General features: G+C 38.1%; 1 protein-coding gene across 1 annotated transcript; it reads left to right on the top strand.

Annotated features, from left to right (window-relative positions):
* The first annotated feature begins 8,031 nt into the window (after positions 1–8,031).
* On the top strand, positions 8,032–11,090 carry LOC122657125. Its single transcript, XM_043851905.1, has 2 exons — positions 8,032–8,636; positions 9,422–11,090. The coding sequence occupies exons 1-2, from the start codon at positions 8,395–8,397 to the stop codon at positions 10,839–10,841; spliced, it is 1,662 nt and encodes a 553-aa protein (XP_043707840.1). The 5' UTR covers positions 8,032–8,394; the 3' UTR covers positions 10,842–11,090.
* Positions 11,091–20,919: the final 9,829 nt, after the last annotated feature.

Below are 20,919 nucleotides of genomic sequence, written 5' to 3'. Positions count from 1 at the left end.
TGAAGACTGTTTCAACGGAAAACTGTCCTATGTAGATATATCTTCTCTTTTGTCATAGATTGGTTGAAGATTGTTATTTTGCAAGGATTTTGAACTGTGTGGTAGATGATGGTGGTGTTCATGCATCGAATGGGACTGATTTGTGTATGTATATGCTGTAAGTGAAGCAGAAGATACAGATCAGTGCTGTGCTAAAACATGATGTACAATCTTTTTCAGAAGTCATCAATAAAAGGCTAATCTTTTTCTTCTTTTGATAAGCAAAGGTGTATTCTTTTTCCAAGTAAAAACTGAAAATTAAAAATAAAACTCTATCATAGAGAGAGAGAGAGAGAGAGAGTGTGTGTGTGTGTGTGTGTTTGTGTTTCGACTGTTCAATTGAGTGCAAAAAAATTCAAGTTCTTATAATCATTAGATTTCATGTAGGTTACTTGTTTGCATTTATTTATTAACAGTAGAAGAAAATTGTTTATTTGTCTATGAGATGCCATAGTTCGGATGTATGAGAGGGTAAATCTAATTGTTCATCTTCCATTTCTGTATAGTTAGAACAATTGTCATATCAATGAAATGACTGGCATAAGCAACTTAAGAAAGAACACATCATTACAGATTATCTTCTCCCATCTGATGAAGAAAATGGACAATCCAATATTCTTGAAGTCTTGTAACTTGGTAGAATGTTCAGCCCTACAGTTGCTTAGAGTCATCCTATACAAACTACAAAGTCTTGTGAGTTTAGAAGAGATGCTTTGCAGGTTAAGTCGTTAAGATTGAAGTTAAAATTGATTTTAGCTAGAATTTTAGATTCCCATGACAGACTCACAGTGAGAAATTCCCTCCTCATGGGAGCTGAAAACCTCCACCAATTCAATTTCCATGATATTGGGTGCTAGACCTGGAGATAAAGCCATGAACTTCTATTTTACCTGATTCAATAAAGATCTGAACAATTCCTAGCATTTGAGGTTCTTAAGATCTTTACTATGCTTCAGGGCATGCTGTTTTTTGTTTTTTTTTTCGGATTCTTTTTCCACTCCAGTAATTGATTAATAGGTGAGGGCTTCTATCTCAGCTTCAGTGACCTCCATGCTTTATTGCAATCCAAATATGCACCCTTTGCTTTCTCTACTCTCTATAAAGAGAAAGAGAGAGCCATTGCTTCTTTTCCTGTGCCGAGTGGAAGAGTCCTACTGATTTGGTGGGTTTGAAGAAGTGGGGGGGGCGGGGCGGGGCGGGGGGGACCGATCGACAGGAAACCTGACGTATAGAGGCTGGGACAAGATTCGGACTCTGGTGCTCCAAACAGGCATGGAATATACCTTCCTCTAGAAAAGTGGCCTCACTTTCGCACCCTTTGCTTCCCACCCCTTCAAAATCCCAATAAACAAAGGGGACCTAAATGTATGAGAATTTCTGTGACATATGACCATTTCAAGAAATTTCTTGAAGTTTCACAGGCTAATGTCATGTTCGATGGATCTTGTTGGAATGTTGTGTGCTATTTTCATCATTCTTTTCTGGAGAGCTCAAAAGCTCTTATGGCTACCATATGATCAAATATCTTAGGTGGAAATGATTGGATTGGACTCTTCTCGTTGGAGGGCATCGCCCAATGAATGTCCAATGAGGCATCCAATGGTTGGGTTGGGCTGCACACATCTCGATGGCTGACTGGGTATATGCTGGGATGTTTGTGATATAACGCAACCGTCAGATGCTTCATTGGGCACTAATTGGGCGACACCCTCTAAGGAGAGGAGATGAATCCGAAATGACTTTTGTGGTTGACTGGATTAGCTTCCTATACTTTGCAGCTACATGTCCGGTAGACCTGCAACTGTATTGCATCCAAGGCATTACCTTTTGACTTGCCAAAGTTGTAGCATGTGATTTTTCCATATTTGAATGCTTCTTTGAAGTCTTCAATGTTCGTTTTATTTTTTGCAATTTAAGCCCAAATTCTTAGTCACGTGGAGTATGTAATATCGGTTTAGCTTCATGCATGTCTATTGAACCACATAATAATGTTGAAGTGGTCCTAGTCGGATGGTTAAATGGGAGGTTAGATGGCCTAAGAAATAAACTTTTTCATTTTCTCTTTGTGGAAAAAATTAATTCTGCCTGGTTGTGTGGCCTTTGTGCTTAGACATGAGAGTGTGATTTTACTTTTCTACCCCCATGAAATAAAAAATCTCACTTATGTTGATGTCCCTGTAGGTGCTTACATTCGCCTGCACACTAGTGCAAGGGCTACACGATTAGATAGCAATCTCTCGCCCTTTCTTTTTTATTGTAACTTGAAAGAAATGGAATTTTGATTCCATTGGTGGTGATTGTTGAGCTTCTAAATTTTTTTTTTATGAAAAAAAAAATTTATTTTAGACAAAAGAGAATAAAAAGTTCCAAGCATCCGCTTTTTGTGCAAGAAGGCTAGCCACCCTCAACAATTTATGATCATCACAATTAAGATTGCAATAACAACTCAGCCTTACCCAACTACATGGGGTTGGCTAAATGGATCCTTATCCTCCAATCAACTCTATTTGAGGTCATGCATGATACAAGGCCTAAGCTATGTATGTATTTTCTTACCATTTCTCCTAAGGTCATTTTAGGTCCGCCCCTAACTCTTTTAATTCTTTCAATCTGAATCAAACCACTCCTCTATATTAGAGCATCCAAAGGCATCTCTTGAACATGATTATGTCATCTCAAATGATTTTTTCGTAGTTTATTATGTATCAGAGTTTCTCCCAAGTCAGCTCTAATATGACCATTCTTTATTTTAACCTTCCTTGTTTTACCATTCATCTATCTCAACATCATCATCTCTGATATGTTGAGTTTAACTATATGATGCTTCTTAATTGTCTAACATGCTGCATCATATATTATAGTCGGTTGTAGGATTGTCCTATAAATTTTTTCTTTAAATTTTAAAGTTATACGTTGATCACTTAACACTCCACGCGCACCTCTTCACTTTTTCCATCTTATTTTAATTCTTTATGAAACATCATCCTCTATCACCTTTTTTATTTATGATTGAGCCCAGATATCTAAATAATCACTTTGTGAAATCTCTGTCTCATCAATTTTCGCCACCTCCTTATCCGTTCTAGTAAAACTAAAGTTAAACATTATATACTCCATCTTCATTTTACTTATCTCAAAACCTTTTGATCTCAAGGTTGATATCTATAATTCCAACTTAGTGTTAATTCTTGTTTTTGTCTCATCCACCAAAACAAATATCATCAATAAAAAACATATACCAAGGAACTTCATCTTTAATGCCTATAGTTAAATCATCAATGATAAGTGCAAATCAATAAGGGCTTAAAGTTGATCCTTGATGTAACTCAATTGTAGTTGGGATTTGGGACATTACTACCTTGACCCCCATAGTTTTTACACTTGTCACAACATCATCATATATATCTTCAATTATATCCACATATTTACTTGAAACATTTTTCTTCTCAAGTATTTGCCAGATTAACTTATAGGGATTCTAGCATAAGCTTTTTCTATGTCAATAAAGACCATATGTAGATCCTTCTTGCAATCTCTAAATCTTTCTATGAGTCTCTTAAGTAAGTAAATAGCTTATATCATGGATCTTTGTGGGATAAAATCAAATTGGTTCTCCATAATAGAAGGTTTTTTTTTTTTTTTTTTTTTTTTTGTCTCAAGTTGGTTTCAATAACCCTCTCACATAATTTCATAGTATGACTCATTAGTTTTGTGCCTCTATTGTTATTGCATTTCTGAATTCACATTTATTTTTGTAAATCGAAATCACAACATTTCTCCTTCATTCATCTAACATTTTTCTTATGCTCATAATCTTATTAAACAACTTAATTAGCCAAGATAAACCACAAATTCCTAAGCTCTTCCACACTTCTATTGGAAACTTACCTGGGCCTTGTGCCTTACTTACTTTCATCCTCCTTGAAGCTTCTTTTATTTTAAATATCCTAATTTTTCATATATATTTACGACATATGGTATTTTGATGGATAATACAGTCACCTATTATATTATTACTCGAAATGTCTTCATTTAGTAGGCTGCAGAAATAAACTTTACATTTCTACTTAATGTCCTCATCCCTAATTTTCTGGTGTCAGCTACTGATTTGATGCACCAACCCTCCTCATTTATCAGGGCTTGGGACCGACAGTAAACGCTAACAGAGTTGATCATCATACTTATGTTTAAAAACTTTAAAATTATTACAAACCAATTGGATTTTAAAAAATTATTTCAAAGGCATCCCAAGGTCAAACCATAGCATCTTCCTTTGTCACCAAAGATGCCAATCTCTTATCATAAAAAAAAAAAAAGGATGTCAACCTCTTAGAAATTGTCCATACATCTACTGAGTTGATTCCCATCTCCCTGCATGTTTCCAACACTTGAAAGAGGCCCATGCCTTCTGCCTCAACTTCACAACCTAACAATCCATGCCCACAAGCTGCAAAAATTAAAATCTCTTTGGAAAAAGATGAATGAGACCCATCCAAATGCCTTTGTTTGATCATTATAACTAGTTACACAACATAAATGGATGAATTTGAGGCAGAAAGAACAAGGGTTTTAATACTATCATAACAACAATAAGGAAGAGTCTGATAAGTAGACGAGAAAAATAGATTGCTGGTCAAGCTCAAATCCTCAATCCACTTTGAGATATTCGCACGAATAACTAAGGGTGTTAACCGATTTGGTGCAGGTGTTTTTTTAAGTAAAACCAAAATTGAATTGTTTAGTTAACGGTCTCGGTTAAATGGTTTTAAATGATTTTATTAGGTTCTTTTATTTTTTATCCAAACGGCTTTTTTCTCTTTTAATTTTTTTTATTGAAATAGATGTCAATTTAACATTGAATTTAATTGGTTATTGTTATATCTTTTCTCTTAATAATTGTAAGGTTATAGTTATTTATATGTTTTAATTTTTTATTCAAAAGCTTTGAATGACTCTTAATTTTTAGTGGGATTTGTTATTCTTACCATAATTGTTTATTCTAATCATGAATGACTTAACTTAATGTGTATATATTAATCAATTTAAATAGTTTACCCCAAAAAAAAATCGATTTAAACGGTTCAGTTTGATTTAAACCATTTAACTAAATGTTCTCAAATTTGAAACCAAAACTAAATGGTTTTCACGGTTTCGGTGTAAATAGCTCGATTCGATTTGAGTAGACGGTTTGGTTTTGACACCCTTACAAATAGCATGAGTTTGTGTAGAACTTGGTTGCATTTATCCAAATAAAATGGAGGTTTAAAGTAAACACACTAAAAAACCATTGCAAATCAGATGCAATGAGCTGACAATCCATAAGAATATTTAGAACAAAATCCAAGAAGAGACTTACCCTTGAAGAGTTCAGTCCTTAAATCCAAGATTCTTGTAGCCCATAGTCTCTTAGTAAACTTACAAGATAAAAATAAATGCAAAGGAGTTTCAGAACATGTACCACAAAAGACACAAAGGTCAACACCATGCCCCCATAAGGATAGCCTTGATTTATTAGGTAATCCATCCATCAAGACTTTCCAAAAGAAAATCATGAATTTTGGGTGGATTTTAATTCCCACATACATTTCCACCATCTAAATCTATCCCGACCTTCAACAACGGAGATTTGGAAGCTTTATTTTATAAGATAAAATACATCACCATATATCTGAGTATGTCTTGTACGTTAAGAGGCAATGCACAAACATATGTAACAACTGTGGGAGAGACAAGACACTATACACTTGAGGTATATTCCTTCGAAAAGAAAAAAAATAAGATCCTTAATTTACTCACATAAGGGTGTCCACTTATGGACCAAAGCATACAAAAACCTGGTAGTAGGGTACCAAGGGTCAATCCAAATATTAGTTGAAGCCCCATTACCAATGACTTTAAAAACTAATTTCCTTAAAATAGGTAACACACTAGAAATGCTGTATCATAGTCAGGACTCTTTTGGTTTTTTCAAAGAAATCATCTAACAAGTATTTATTATAAAAATATGAAAAATTTACACATATCTCTCCTGAGATAAGGTTTAACTACAGATTTACCTGTGAATTTTGAATATTTACATATTCCACCTTAACTTTCTAAAATAATTAATAAATAAATCCATTCCACTGCAAGGTGTATCAAAGTTAATCGTTATCCTCTCCCTCTCAATTCGCTATCCGTTTCAATTTTCTCCAATTTTTCACATAGGAGTGAAAATGATCACTCTACCCCCTACCCAAACACATGGCCCAAGGTGAAACAGGTTGATCATTCCTACTCTTATATGAGGGATTTGAAGAAATTGAAACAGACAACAAATTGGAGGTGATAACTATTCGTATCAAAGTAGGCCCGAACCAAGTCGTCCTTAAATTCTGTGGAAGACCTTCATATTTTGAGCCATGCTGTTAAAACCAAACCGTAAGGGGTGGGGGGTGGGGGGCGGGCGCGGGGGGGGAACAAGTCTGCGGTGACAGAGCAAAAGGATAAAAACTGTTACGGGAAGGGGAGTAGGGGACACACTCATGTTATCCCTATGACCCTATTGGATAAATGGGCTGCTGAGTTACAAATCGTTTTGTGTGGGTCCCTCAAGGGGATTCTGATCTGGTTCTTATTGGAACCATATCATTCGGGATTAGGTCAAGCCCAGACCAACCTAGATCTGACGTGGGGATCGAAGATTGGCTAACACTAAATTATCCCTCTAAATCCGGCTTGATATATTCCTTCTTTAGACTGTGTTTGGTTGTAAGGGTGGCCCCGTGCTTTTGCTTTCACGCAGGCCCATTAAAAGGGTTCCCTTGGCATCAAACTTTTTTAGACTGCTAGTCAGCAATCTTTTTTTAGGTCTCAGCCTCTCAGGCTCTCAGGTAGGAAAAACAAAAAAAGCTTGTGGGGATCGTTGGAAGCTACGGAAAACACCCCCCTGCACCGACAACGATTCTAGGTGCACTGGTACGGAACCCAAAGACACAAAAAGTGCTAGCTATCAACACATCCAAACACACCTTTAAAGCACATTTGGTACTGGTGGCTCAGGGCTTTTTCCTTTTTTTTTTTTATTTCAAAATCTTCAGTAAAATATAAGACCCGTTTGCCAACGGCATGTCACCACATGTGTTTAATTGTTTATGCAAAAGCATCTCATGTAATCTAGGATTGAATCGGTATCGGTCCGTCGGTAGTAGCCAATCCCGATATTAGAGCGATCCTGATCAGGTTTTGTGAATCAGTAACTGGATCGGATAATCGGTTTGAATAAGGCAATCCAATCTGATTCATATGACTTGCAGAGAAGGGTTTTAAAACCCATATTTTTACCTTCGTCCTCCGTCCTGAGCCTTTCAAGCCGCGATTCATAGGTTTGGGAGACTCAATTCTGCAAGATAAAAGGCGGGGGGGGGGGGGATCTTACAATTTTTTGATGGGGAATTGAGTAAGAGAATATTTCATTCCATGTAAACATAGATCTGCATAAGGTAGTTAGGATTTTAAAACAATTCTTCTTCGTCCTAGTCTTTCACGCTCTGATTTAGAGATTTAGGAGCTTCAAACCTAGATTTCTTTTAGATAATGGCGAAGGGGTGGACCCCATTCGGGCAGTGTGTTCGGGCAAAGGTATGGTGGTTATTTCTGTTCCCTTTGTGAGGAATTGCAGGATACTAGACAGAAACCACCTGGAATAAAGATCCGAAAAGATATCCTCAACACATAAGGATTAGGGAAACCGTAAAAACAATGAAGAATTATTTTTTAATAATTTTTTTGTACCAATACAATAACCGAACCTATAAAACCTGGACTTTGATCATATTTAGCCAATTTAGGATGATTTTGATCGATCCGGATGGGGTATCAACTTTGACCGATCCCAAGTCCGATACCTGGATTACGAACCTTGTGCAAAAGAGACCCGTTTGCCTCTCGTCCAAAGCACGTGTCATTCACAAAATCCCTTTCTTTTCTTATAATTTTTGAATGGTTATCTTACAATGACAAACACTCCCTCCGGTTCTTCTCTTCCGTCGTCTTCTACTTCTCTTCAATCTTCACACGCAAACACATCACTGCTTCACCAATCACAGATGGGTTTTCTCTTAATTACTGCTCTTTAAAATTTCCTCCTTATACCCATTTTTTCATTTCATAACCATCTCTCTCTCTCTCTCTTTCTCTCTCTCTAATATGTGAGCTCCATTTACTCACAGACGTTTTGAGCAGAGCAGAGCAGAGGGATATGGAGTAACTATACTCCAAGGAAAGGTTTTGAAACGTAAAAGTGAATGTGAAATCCAAGGGTTGGTTACTGAATCTGAGATCTTAGAGGGCTAACAGGCCGAGAAGAGAGGAGCAATGAGGATTTTGGGGGAGGCTTCTTGGTGTTTTTGTAGTGGAGGAGGCAAGTCCGAGAGAATGAAAGGGAGCATTTTCTGCAATAAAGGTGCGGCCATGTCGAGGGTCGGTGGTGGGACTGGGTTTCTCATCCATAGGAACCTGTTTTTAACGACCCACGTTAACCTTCCTTCGGTGTCGGCAGCTGATGGGTTGGAGATCCGGTTGCAGGACCGTATTGCTGCAAAACTCTTCCCTCACAGGTATGGCTTTGTTTTCCTCGGATCTCTAATGTGGGTTGTTTAATCTTCCCGTAGTTTGCTTTGGTGGGTTGGATTCAAATTCAATTGGGGGAAGACTACTTTGGGTTGAATTAGCAGTGCCTAAATGCTTGTAATTGCTCTGAATTTTGCTTATCGTTGTGTAATTTTGCTGTATCAATAAGTTGGTTTTTAGGTTGAGCGATTCTTGACTAAGTTTGTGCCGAGAGCTACTGTGGTGAAAATAAGCTGTCTTGAACCCTAACATGTTCTCTCTTTGCATTTGGACTTGTTAAACCAAAAATCCTTACTTTTACGGTAATAGTGAACCTGGGCAGTCTTCACTTAAATCCAGTGATGGACATGATGTTCTTGTTGTCTCTAGTTTGGAAATGTAGCTGCAGATTTGTCTACATCAGATTATGCAAATATAAAGCAAGTTAAATCGAAATTAGCTCCTGCTGGTTCTGATTTAAAAAAAGAGGTTGATACACACACACCTTTATTACTAAATTTTTGCATTTTTTAAATTTAGAAGAATAAAAAAGAGAGAGAGATTCTAGTACATATATGAGGAGTTGCAGAAGAATAACTGTATGAACAATCAGTAGTTGAGCATACTTCTGATGACATTAATCTGATCTCACGACAAAGCATGTTCCTAGAATTGGAGGTTTCTTTGAAGTAAAATATGCTCACAAGTCACAGGCAGTGGTGGTTGACCTGATCTTGACTGTATAACCGTGCATATTCATCAATTTTACCTCATGTGTTTGATCTGGTTGCAGGTTCTTCATTACCAGCTCTGTTCTTGATCTTACTATTGTGGGTTTGGATGCCATTGATGGAGACTCAAATACCCCAGGGCATCATCAGCCTCAGTGCTTGAAGACCTGCTTGAATCCAAGTCTTGATTTGGGCAGTGTAGTTCATCTTCTAGGCTACACAGACAAAAGGGAATTGACGGTGGGTGAAGGAAAGGTGGTGATAGCTACTGATAATCTCATAAAAGTATCAACAGATGGAATAACTTGGAGCCCTGGGTCTGCTGGTTTTGATGCCCAAGGTAATCTTGCCTTCATGGTTTGTGATCCTATGAAGCTTGCCACATCTCCAACTGCCAAGTCTGCATCAACCTCATCATCTTCATCATCATCATGGAAGAAGGACAGTCCTTTGCAATTTGGCATCCCCATACCCATCATCTGTGATTGGTTAAACCAGAACTGGGAGGGCAGCTTGGATGAACTCAACAAGCCGAAGCTACCACTCATTCGGTTGATGTCCACAGGGCAGAAGAGTGAACATTCCAGTGCTTCCTTCACAATGCGACAGGTTTTCAAATCAACAGTAGGTGAAAACAATGACACCCCGACATCAACACACATCGTATCAGGACTACATAATCAGCAAGGACCAAGCTGTTCTGCTGCTGCAAATATATTCCAGGAGGACATCCCAGTTACTGATCTGTGTTCCACTATTCATGAGGAGGGTATTTTAACTCCTGAGATTTATGAATCTCCAAGATTGACCTCAATACCTATTCGAAAGAAGGAAAACACCCAAATCCAGCTTCTGGATATTAATTTCCCACCAAGTGCCCCCAAAGCTATAGTCCTGCCACAGGTCATTAAAAAGTTGCCACCAAGGTCTGATGGAAATGGTGTTGCAGAACTTGCATCACCAACTACATTGAAAGAAAACAACCTAATTGAAGAAAGAGGACCACCCAGCCCTAGTGGGGATGCTGGAATATCAACTTGTTCTGTTAATGGGGACTACAGTGAGGTCCAGTCCAGTTCATCTCCAATAGAGGTCTCAGAGTGGCAGAATCAGGGGAATGGATTCCACGCTGACTATAGCAGTGAGGCTGAAACCATGTATTCAGCCGAAACAGCAGAGAGCCGGAACTACCCGAGCCCCAAGGTGGAAAAGTTTCAACAAGTGGGGAGGAGCCACAGCTGTGTAAGTTACAACAGATGGAATACCACTCAAAGAAATCCTGTAGCATGCAGGGCATCACTGGATAATCAGCGAAGCCTCATCCAGGGAAGGAAAATGCATTCACAGGGAGCAACATCTCAGAGGAGCCATGACTTCTTCAGCCCCACTGTTTCCTCAATCATGAAGAAGCGTAACAATTCAGAGCAGCTGAACAAACCCCGGCAGAGTGCTGTTTACTCTTCTCCAAGATGGATGTTTTGATCAAACCTCATAGGATATAACAACAGGGAGGAATTGTGGAAATCATCAAGAATCCTCTACTATAAATTCGTGCCAACCAATCTGTTATCACTTGATATTGTCTGATTTTTTTATTTATGTGCAGAACACTAGGTGAATAAGCAATTTTTGTTAAAGAGAAAGAGGTATTTATCTCATTACCTTTGTATCATCTTGCTTGAAATAGTCTGCTTGTTGACATTACCATATGAGTTGTAGTATCTTACAGGCGCTCACTCTTTATGGTCATCTTTGATCAATTACTACATTTTACATGCAAAACCAAACTGCATATATTAATAGTCTAGAATCTGGTAATATGCCATTTTAAAGGGTGGAACTCAGTCTGATTTTAGTAAACACTTGCAAACCCCATAATAAATGGCAGCCTCGGGTTTGTTGAACCAAAGAAGATGCATTGCAAGGATTGAATAGTTTTAATAACTACTTATATCTACTGCTGCAATAATCCATGGCTCCCCCAAACATTAGGCTATATCATAGTGGAAGTATGGAAGAAAGGGTAGTACTTAAAGACTCATGAACCCTTTCTTGAAGCCAAAGGCATAATAGATAAAGTCATCCTCCTCATCTTCAGAGCCTTATTATAGCCATTGTCATTCCTCTTCCCCCCCCCCCCCCGGCACGCGCGCGCGTGCGCACAATGAGAAACAACCATTGGCAGTTGCCCACTGAGACCTTGATGCATTGTTCCCACATCTAGTTAACATATTTCAATCAAATTAGGACATGTGAATATGTATCATTCAAAAAAAAAAAAAATCCAATACAGTTTACCTGATTAAAAGCATAAAAGAAGAAATGAATAATCTGAGTGGAAAGATTGAAATTTTATGTTGCTTGCATGGAATCACAATTTGATACATATAAAATCTTCTTAATCCCCAGTTCTGTCTTTTTTTTTGTTTGGGTAAGAATTAATCCCCAGTTCTGTCACTTGAGCAAAATTCTGGAAACTGGTTCTCATGTTGTAGTACCCCCATTGCACCTTGAAAACCGAAATGAACTGTGTTTTTTTTTGGGAGAAAATTTACTTTAAAGCATGGTTACCTTGGACTTGGAGGCTTTTGACCATAATCGTTAGACTTGGTGACTGATTTTTTTTTCCTAGCAGGGGTTAATATTGCTTTTAATGAGAGAAAGAGGACTGCTTTGTTCATATTAATGAAAAGTAAATAAGCAAACTGGGAGCGGTTATGCTAAGCAGGTGCTATCGTGTGACAGTTTCAATAGGGCCCAAATTTTATTGAGAAGTAGATATTATAGTTCCCAGTCCAAGTAGCAAAATAAAGCTGTGGAAATCCAGAACTATAGAAGTGAGCACGCCAACACAAGAGTGGCTGCAAAATTGGATATACATGGGAGATTATGTGACTGAATTTGAGTTTGAAAATTGAAAAATGACCAATCCAACAGTTGGAAGTCTTCCCAATTGTACAGTTGAGGGTACTGACTAGAGTTTCCTTTGATGTGGACTGCAAAAAAAAAAAACTTGTTGCAAACTAATAAAAATATAAATAAAAAAGAAAAAGGCAAAAAGAGGAAATACCAAACAATTCCCACTTTGGTAAGACTTGAGCCACTTAAAAGTAGGACAATGTAAGCAGCCTTACCCCTGTTTTTCTAAAGAAACTGTTTTCAGATTCGAGCCTGTGACCAAGTGATCACAGTGGAACAACTTTACTGCTGCACCAAGGCGTGACCTTTAAAAGTAGGACTAACCATATTCTACCCTTGCACCAAGGGGCGCCCTCTAAAAGTCGGACTAACCATATTCTGTGAATTGTTTGCTTCGGTGTTGACATTGGCCTGGTTCTTGCGGTACACAACAGAGACACCAAGTTTTGGGTGCCATTAAAAAAGGAGGTAAGTGATTGATATTTCTACTGTGCCCCTCCCACACCTCGAGCATAGCCAGCCCTTATAAGCTCAGAGATTTTTCATTCCGGGCCTTCCAACCGTAGGAGTCTGGATCTGATTCATGAAACTCATGGTTGCAATGTAATATGCCTAACCATTATCGAGCATGCACGCTCAAATCATGTGCATATGAATGTCTCTAAGCACATGAAAATGCTCACAAAGTTTCTGCCTCACTTCATCTTCATTTTCTGGATTTATGGTATCCTGGATAGATCCGTTACTACTCAAAATTGAAGATCGATCGACTTCCAATTTCTCTCTTACAGATTGATTGATATCCCTTGATTGATTTACCAGAAAAGGATAACCCATGATTTTCTTAGGGCTGAATAATTTGTTGGGCAATGCATAAATTGCGCCACATTGTTAATAACAAAACTAATATCAGGATGTGTAATCATCAAATATTGAAGAGTACCCACAATACGACGTTACTCAGAACCATTAGGCAAAGGTGTTCTAGACGTAAGTGAGAGAGGTGGGCCAGATCCGATAGGAGTTGTGTTTCGATATCACCATCACATAAAACAATAAAGAAGAAGGAGAAAGCAAGAAGAAGAAGAAACGAAGACATTTAACGTGGTTCAGTTCCAGTGTGGAACCTATATCCATGGTGCTAACTCCTCCTCTTAACTTATTTTCTTGGGAGAGGATTCATTCCCTTTAAATATAATACAATGATGTTTGTTACAATAGTTATTTTGGTAATCTCAATCTCCTCTCAATCCTATCCGATTCCCAACCAAACCGGGATTGGAGTTTCCCTTAATACTTATTTTGCCAACACTCCCCCTCTAAGTAGGAGAGGGGGAGTGAAGACCCTGTTGGAGGTCAACTTGGACAGCATTTCTTGAAACATATTCTTAGGGAGAGCTTTGGTGAAAACATCGGCAAGCTACTCTTCACTTCGAATATACGGCGTCTCAATTAATAGTCTTGTCTTGGATTTTTTTTCGAACAAAATGGCAATCAATTTCTATGTGTTTGGCCCGTTCATGAAAAACGGGGTTTGAAGCAATGTGTATCGCAGCTTGATTGCCACAAAATAACTTCATAGGAGATTTGGATGTATCAAACCCCAACTCTCGCAATAATAATTGCAGCCAAACTAACTCACTTGTAGTTGACGCCATGGCCCTGTACTCTGCTTCTGCACTGAATCTTGCCACCACAGTTTGCTTTTTACGTTTTCTAAGTAATTAAATTTCCCCCCCACAAAAGTACAAAAATCAGAGGTTGATCTTCTGTCAAGAGGACTTCAGGCCCAGTCCGCATCAGAGTATCCAACAATCTTTATATGCCCATGTTTTTGCATTATAATACCTCGACTTGGACAAGACTTCAGGTAACGGAGTATTCGATCCACAAGTGACATATGTCCCTTAGTAGGGGCATGCATAATTGACTCACATTACTAACAACATAAGCAATATCGGGTCTCGTGATCGTTAAGTAAATTAACCAACCAACTAATCTTTGAAATTGACCAATATTAGACAAAGGAGTGGTGTTATCGCTGAATTTACTGTTGTAATCCATGGGAGACTCTGCAGGGGCAACTCCCTATTTACCAATTTCTTTTAGCAGGTCAAGCACATATTTTCTTTGCGAGATGAATAACCCTTTACTAGAGTGAGCAATCTCAATGCCAAGGAAATACCATAGCTGTCCCAGATCTTTGATATCGAACTTTGTGTTCAAGTGTTGCTTGAGAGATTCTAATTCAGGAAGATTGTCACCTGTAATAACAATATCTTCAACATAGACAAGAACTACCACGGTTCCAATGTCATCACGTTTCACAAATAACGAGTGATCAGAATTTCCCTTCTTGAAGCCAATGCTTTCAAGAGCAGAACTTAACTTTCCATACCAAGCACGTGGTGACTGTTTGAGACCATATATCGCCTTGTTAAGTTTACACACAACACCAGCCTATGTTCAAGAGGACCAGGGGGAACATCCATGTAGACCTCTTCCTCAAGATCGCAATGCAAGAACGCATTTTTAACATCCATTTGGAAGAGGGGCCAATCAAAGTTAATAACAATGGACATCAAAACTCTAACTGTATTCATTTTTACGACAGGAGCAAAGTTCTCCATGTAATCCTCACCAAAGGTCTGAGTGTACCTTTTGGCGACCGATCTAGCGTTGTGACGCTCAATGGAACCATCATCTTTATATTTAATTTTATACATCCATTGACACCTAATTGAGCGCTTTCCCTTAGGTAAGGTAGTGATGTCCCACATGTAGTTTTTGTTGAGCGCCTCTAGTTCCTCATTCATTGCTTTCTACTAAATATGAGAGTCTTTTGCATCAAGAAAAGTAGTTGGTTCCTTGTGCTCATCAATAGTGGAAAAGAAAGCACAAAAATCTGATGAGACCTTATCATAGCTATATAGTCCTGTATAGGAAACCGAATGGTCTGATATGTCATGAAGTCTTGGAGTCTGGTGGACGGTTTTGTCGTTCTAGTAGAGCGACGAACAGGAGGAGGCAAGGCCTTCACAACAGGAAGAAGAATTGCTTCAATAGGAGGTAGCAGACCTTGCTCTTTTGGATTCTCACCTTCTTGATTATCAACTTCTTCGTGAATGTTACCCATACTATCATTAGAATAATTCAATTGATCAATAGGAATAAGGAAAAATTCACTGTAGTCAACATTCTCCCCCTGAAGTTGGTCCTTGCCAGGAAAGAACATGTGAGTCTCATCAAAGATAACATCACAAGATATATAAACCTTCATGGTGGTGGGGTTAAAACATTTATATCCCTTCTTAACCAAGGAATAGCCAATAAAGATACATTTGTGAGCACGTGGGTCAAGTTTACCCCCAGGTGAGTGAACATAGCATACGCTACCAAAAACCCTAAGATGGGTTATATGAACAGGACGCCCAAGAAGAACCTCCAAAGGAGATTTATATTGCAAGACCTTGCTAGGGAGATGATTTATCAGGTAGCAACTGGTGAGCACAACATCAGACCAATAAGTTTTAGGTAAATTTTCATGGAACAACAAGGACCCGGTCACCTCCAATAGGTTACGATTTTTCCTTTCAGCAACCCCATTCTGTTGGGGAGTGCCAACACAGGAAGTTTGATGAACGATGCCAAGACTCTTAAAAAATGATGCAAACGGATGGTTTGTATACTCGATCCCATTATCAGTGGACAAGATCTTGATACGGATATTGTATTGAGTGAAAATCATAGCACAAAATTCTTGGAAAACATTAAGTACATCACTCTTAGAAGTTAACAAATACAACCATGTAGAACGAGACTTGTCGTCACTAAAGTTAATAAAATATTTAAAACCATCCCGAGAATCAATAGGTGCAGTGTCCTAAATATCCAAATGAATAAGATCAAACAAATCATTAGACACACGAGAGCTAGAAATAGAAGGTAACCGATGGTGATTAGAGTCATGACAAGTCTCACAAGAGTCAAGGGAAAAATTAGAATTCAAGTGATGCAGCACATTATCTAAAGGATGTCCCATGCAAAAATGTCATAGTTAAGTCTTAGTATCTTTATTTGTCCTTACAACCAAAGCTTTACTCGAAATATCAAGGACATACAATCCTTGGTGCAGGCGTCCTTCACCAATCATCCTCCCTGATTGTCTGTCCTAAAACACAACCTTTTGATGGAAAAAAACAACATTGCAATCCAAATCTTTCGTAAGCTTAGACACAGATAAAAAATTAGAAGACAAATTGTGCACAAACAATATATCATAGGATGTAGAAAACAAGTTTATCATGCCACATCCTTGAATAGGAACTTGAGTTCCATTTGCCACGGTAATAGGTGGGAATGACCCACTAGAGATAGGCCGAAAATTGGATAGCCCATACGAAAAATTACAAATGTGATCAGTGGCGCCTGAATCAACAATAAAATAATTCTGGAAAGGAAAAGCAGTTAAGGCTAGAGTTTTACCAAAATGAGCCATATTCCCAGAGTCAGAAGAGGTTGATCCATTGTCCTACAAAAGCTGTTGAAGTTGCATAGTAAGCTTTCCTACAAAGGCTTGAAGATTAGTAGTGGACATAAAATTTCGATTCTAAGTCGCAGCCTTCGCATCAATGGTCTTATTCTCTTTGTTGGGTCGCAAGTATGGAAATAAAATCCAACAACAGTTTTTAGAATGATCATCCTTATCACAGTGATCATAGTGGTATTTGTTTGCCTGAGTCTTCCCTTTACCTTTTTCAGAACTAGACCAATTTGCAGTTTGTTGATTTTGAGGAGCAACAATGTTGACAGTATGGGAAGAATTTTCAATTGAGTCTCCCTCTGTTTTGGGTTCAGGGCTCATCACATGACGATGGGTTTTCTGTTGAATAGTCGCATAACAGTAGCGATTGAAGGAAGAGTCAAACTCATCAAAACCGGGCGTTTAAGATCCTCATATTCTGGCTTTATACTAGCCAATAACAAAAAAATCCGGTCCTACTCTTCCCTTTTAACATAGTCATCCACGGTTGGAGCAGGGGAATGATACTGACGAAGCTCATCCCATTTTTTTTTTAAATTTCCTAGGTGTTCAGTGAATGGTTGATTGGATTTTTGCTCGGTATGAGCAATTTCCTGTTGTAGGTCAAACACTCTTGATGCATTGTCCACGTGACCATACATATCATGTAAGGATTTCCAAAGATCTTGAGAAGTTTCTGAGTATGCAAATATCTCATAAATCGCAAGTTCCATAGAATTAAATAATAAAGTCATGACAGAATTATCATTAGCAACCCATTCAACATACTTGGGATCAATAGAGTCAAGGGCCTTGGCTTCGTCATTAATGAAACCTAGTTTAGAAGGGCCTCCCAAAGTAATAGATACTACCCTAGACCAGGGAAGATAATTCTTCTCATTTAAGAGAATAGAGGTGAGCTAATCGTACATATCGATTTTAGTGCGATCAGTATTGGACATGATGCAAGAGGATCACAAAAACAGCCAAAAAGAAATTCAGGCACTTGTTTAATATTAGAAAAGACAAAAGATATCCCAAAGAAGGAAGAACCAACAATGTAGGTCTTCTTCACGTGGGCAACAGCACCAAGGCACCAAGATCAGATAATGTAGGTCTTCTCCATGTGGGCAACAACACCTAGGCACCAAGATCAGATCTGAAAAACGCAGAACAGATCCAACCAACGCAGATAAAAAATGCTACGTAGGTCTTCTCCACTTGGATAGAAGCATGGATCAACACACCACGAGCAGTTCTGAAAACACAGAACAGATCCAACAAATGCCAATAAAAAATGTAGGTCTCTCCTCTGGAAAGAAGAACTCAGATTCAAAAAAATTCCGAAGACAAAAAATGCAGATCTCTCAACTGGAAAGAAGAACTCAAATTTGAAAACAAAAAACTCAGAAATGGAGGTGCCTTGTAACACCCAACCTGCTCTGATACCATGTTTCGATATCACCCTCACATGAAATAATAGAGAAGGAGAAAGCGAGAAGAAGAAGAAACGTAGACATTTAACATGGTTCAGTTCCAGTGTGGAACCTACATCCACGGTGCTCACTCCCCCTCTCAACTTAGTTTCTTTGGGGAGGATTCACTTCCTTTAAATAGAGTACAATGAGGTTTGTTACAATAGTTATTTTGGTAATCACAATCTCCTCTCAATCCTATCCGATTCCCTACTAAACCGGGATTGGAGTTTCCCTTACTATTTATATTGCCAACAAGTCGAAATCGGATTGGCCCCCTCCATGTTGTTGCTTTGAAGGAGGTCAATGGTGTATTTCTGCTGATTGAGAAATAAACCAGCAGAAGAATGAGAAGCTTCTATACCAAATCTCCCCCTGAATATTAGAAAATTTTTGCGTGAAGATATAGTTGGTCTTCTAGTGTTCAGATTGTAATTTGTTTGACTTGAGCTTTGTTTTTTCTTTGGAGTGAGCTTGTATGTTGTCGGGTTGGGGTAAGGCAGGTTATTCCCTCATTGCATTCTTTTTTTTTAGTTTAATAAAATCTTAGGGGCCATCCCGCGTCCCAGGTAATATTCGGGTTAAAACAAAGCACTAAGAAAATAGTGTAAATTGCCTAGTTCACACACACGAGCAGTAATGGCAGTCGCGCTGTTTCACATGAGAAGTAAATCATCAATATATATGAGAAAATATGGAACAAACCTTGTTATCGATAGATGAAGAGAGATGTGTCAGTCTTAGAAGCTACAAAACCCATGAGAAAGAAGGAACCCAATGAGACAGATAAACTAGACATAGAACAAACCTTGTTATCGATAGATGAAGAGAGATGTGTCATCTTAGAAGCTACAAAACCCATGAGAAAGAAGGAACCCAATGAGACAGATAAACTAGACACGTGGAGTTTGTTTAAGGCCATACAAAGATTTTTGGAGATGGCAAACATAATCCAAATGGGAGGCATCAATAAAACCCAGTGGTTGTTCAATGAAAATAGTCTCAACAAGATCATTGTGCAAAAATGCACTTTGAACATCTTAATGGCCAGTTCAATGTTACAACAAGAGTTAGAACTACTCAAAATAGTCACTGGTATAATTACATAATTAAACGTTTCTGTATAATCAAGCCCCGACCTTTGATGAAATCCTTTAACCACAAGACACGCTTTGTGGTGCTCTATAGAACCATCCGAGTTACACTTGAGTTGAAAAATCCATTTGCAACCAATTACATTCTGAAGAGGAGAAGGTGAAACATGTTTTTCAATTTTCTAGTGAAAAAGATCCGTTACCTATACCCATTGACAAGGTACAATCATCAAAGTGTTCTCGTAAGAGGTTTTCTCTTCTTCTTTTTTTTTTTTTTTAATATATGCCAAGGTGGGGCCACTACTATGGTGGCCCGAATGAGGATTGGGCGCCCAATGGGGTGGAAGGGGGGAGTAAAAGGTGGGTGTCTCGACTAAGCATCCAATTACAGTTGGATGCTTCAATCTAATCTTGCCTAAGTGTATTCAACCCACCATGAATATTACTATGATAAAAATTTTCTTAGCTAGGGAGTTAAATCATACGTCGTTGACTTAAATTTAGAATCACTTCATAAGGTCACTCACTGCAAAAGGTCCAAGAATTAAGTGAACTCTTGAGTCATGATCTTAGAGTTGACTTGAGGAGTCATGAATTTATTTAATCTATATAAAAATGTAAATTCTAGAAATCAATAAAACTTGAAAGGATCGGTATTCTCTATGGGGAAGCATAGCCCTTGTACACGTACAGGGGGCAATGAGAGCACCCACGTTGGCATCATGAGGAAAAGGCAAGACGGGGTGGTTATTTCGCCCTCTCTGTGTCTAGGCATGGGTGGTCCCCTATAGAGAACTTACTTCCAAATTGAACTATCAACTTAAATAAGATGCACTTTTATATGTTCTATATATTTTAATTTGTCCAACCAAAAAATCCACCAATATATCAGTATTAGTTCATTTTTCATAAATAAAAAAATAGTTAATAATTAAATGATGCTTGTTGCCTACTTATCTATGCATTTGAATTTCAATAAAATATCTAGCTTAATTAAAATAGAAGTATTTCTGATGTGAAGGTTCACTTAATCAAACTTTTTTTTTTTTGTGCAAGTTCACATAATCAACGATGTTAGGGTTTCCATTTTTGATATGTGGCATATTAGATTAGGTTGAGATTTTGTGAATAGGTAAACACCAAGGTCTGATCCCCCTATTCACATGTCAAGTTTCAATTCAAATAAGAGTTGGTCATGTGATGAAACAAAACATTGAAAAATCTACGGATTTGACATGATTATAAAGTTTATAGACCCAAATGAAGTGTATAGACATACATGGAAGAGGGTATCACATTACATGGGAGTAAATGATTGGATTTTGATAATTACCCAAAAAAAAATGATTGGATTTTGATAAATGGCCTATCGAGACTATCTCCTACATATCCAATGATCGGATTTACCATTTGATACTTCCATGTGGTAGAATATGATGTCTTGACGAAAAAACCCTTACATGGTCTCCTAGCGCAAACTTTTGCCTATATATGGTAAAAGGCTGGGTGGCTCATCGAATTGTACCATATATAAGGAAATGTGGCAGTTT

Source organism: Telopea speciosissima, chromosome 3 (genome assembly GCF_018873765.1).
Source record: "Telopea speciosissima isolate NSW1024214 ecotype Mountain lineage chromosome 3, Tspe_v1, whole genome shotgun sequence".
NCBI classification, from domain to species: domain Eukaryota; kingdom Viridiplantae; phylum Streptophyta; class Magnoliopsida; order Proteales; family Proteaceae; genus Telopea; species Telopea speciosissima.
Note: the sequence above shows the minus strand (reverse complement) of the source record. Positions and strands in the feature narration are given on the sequence as shown.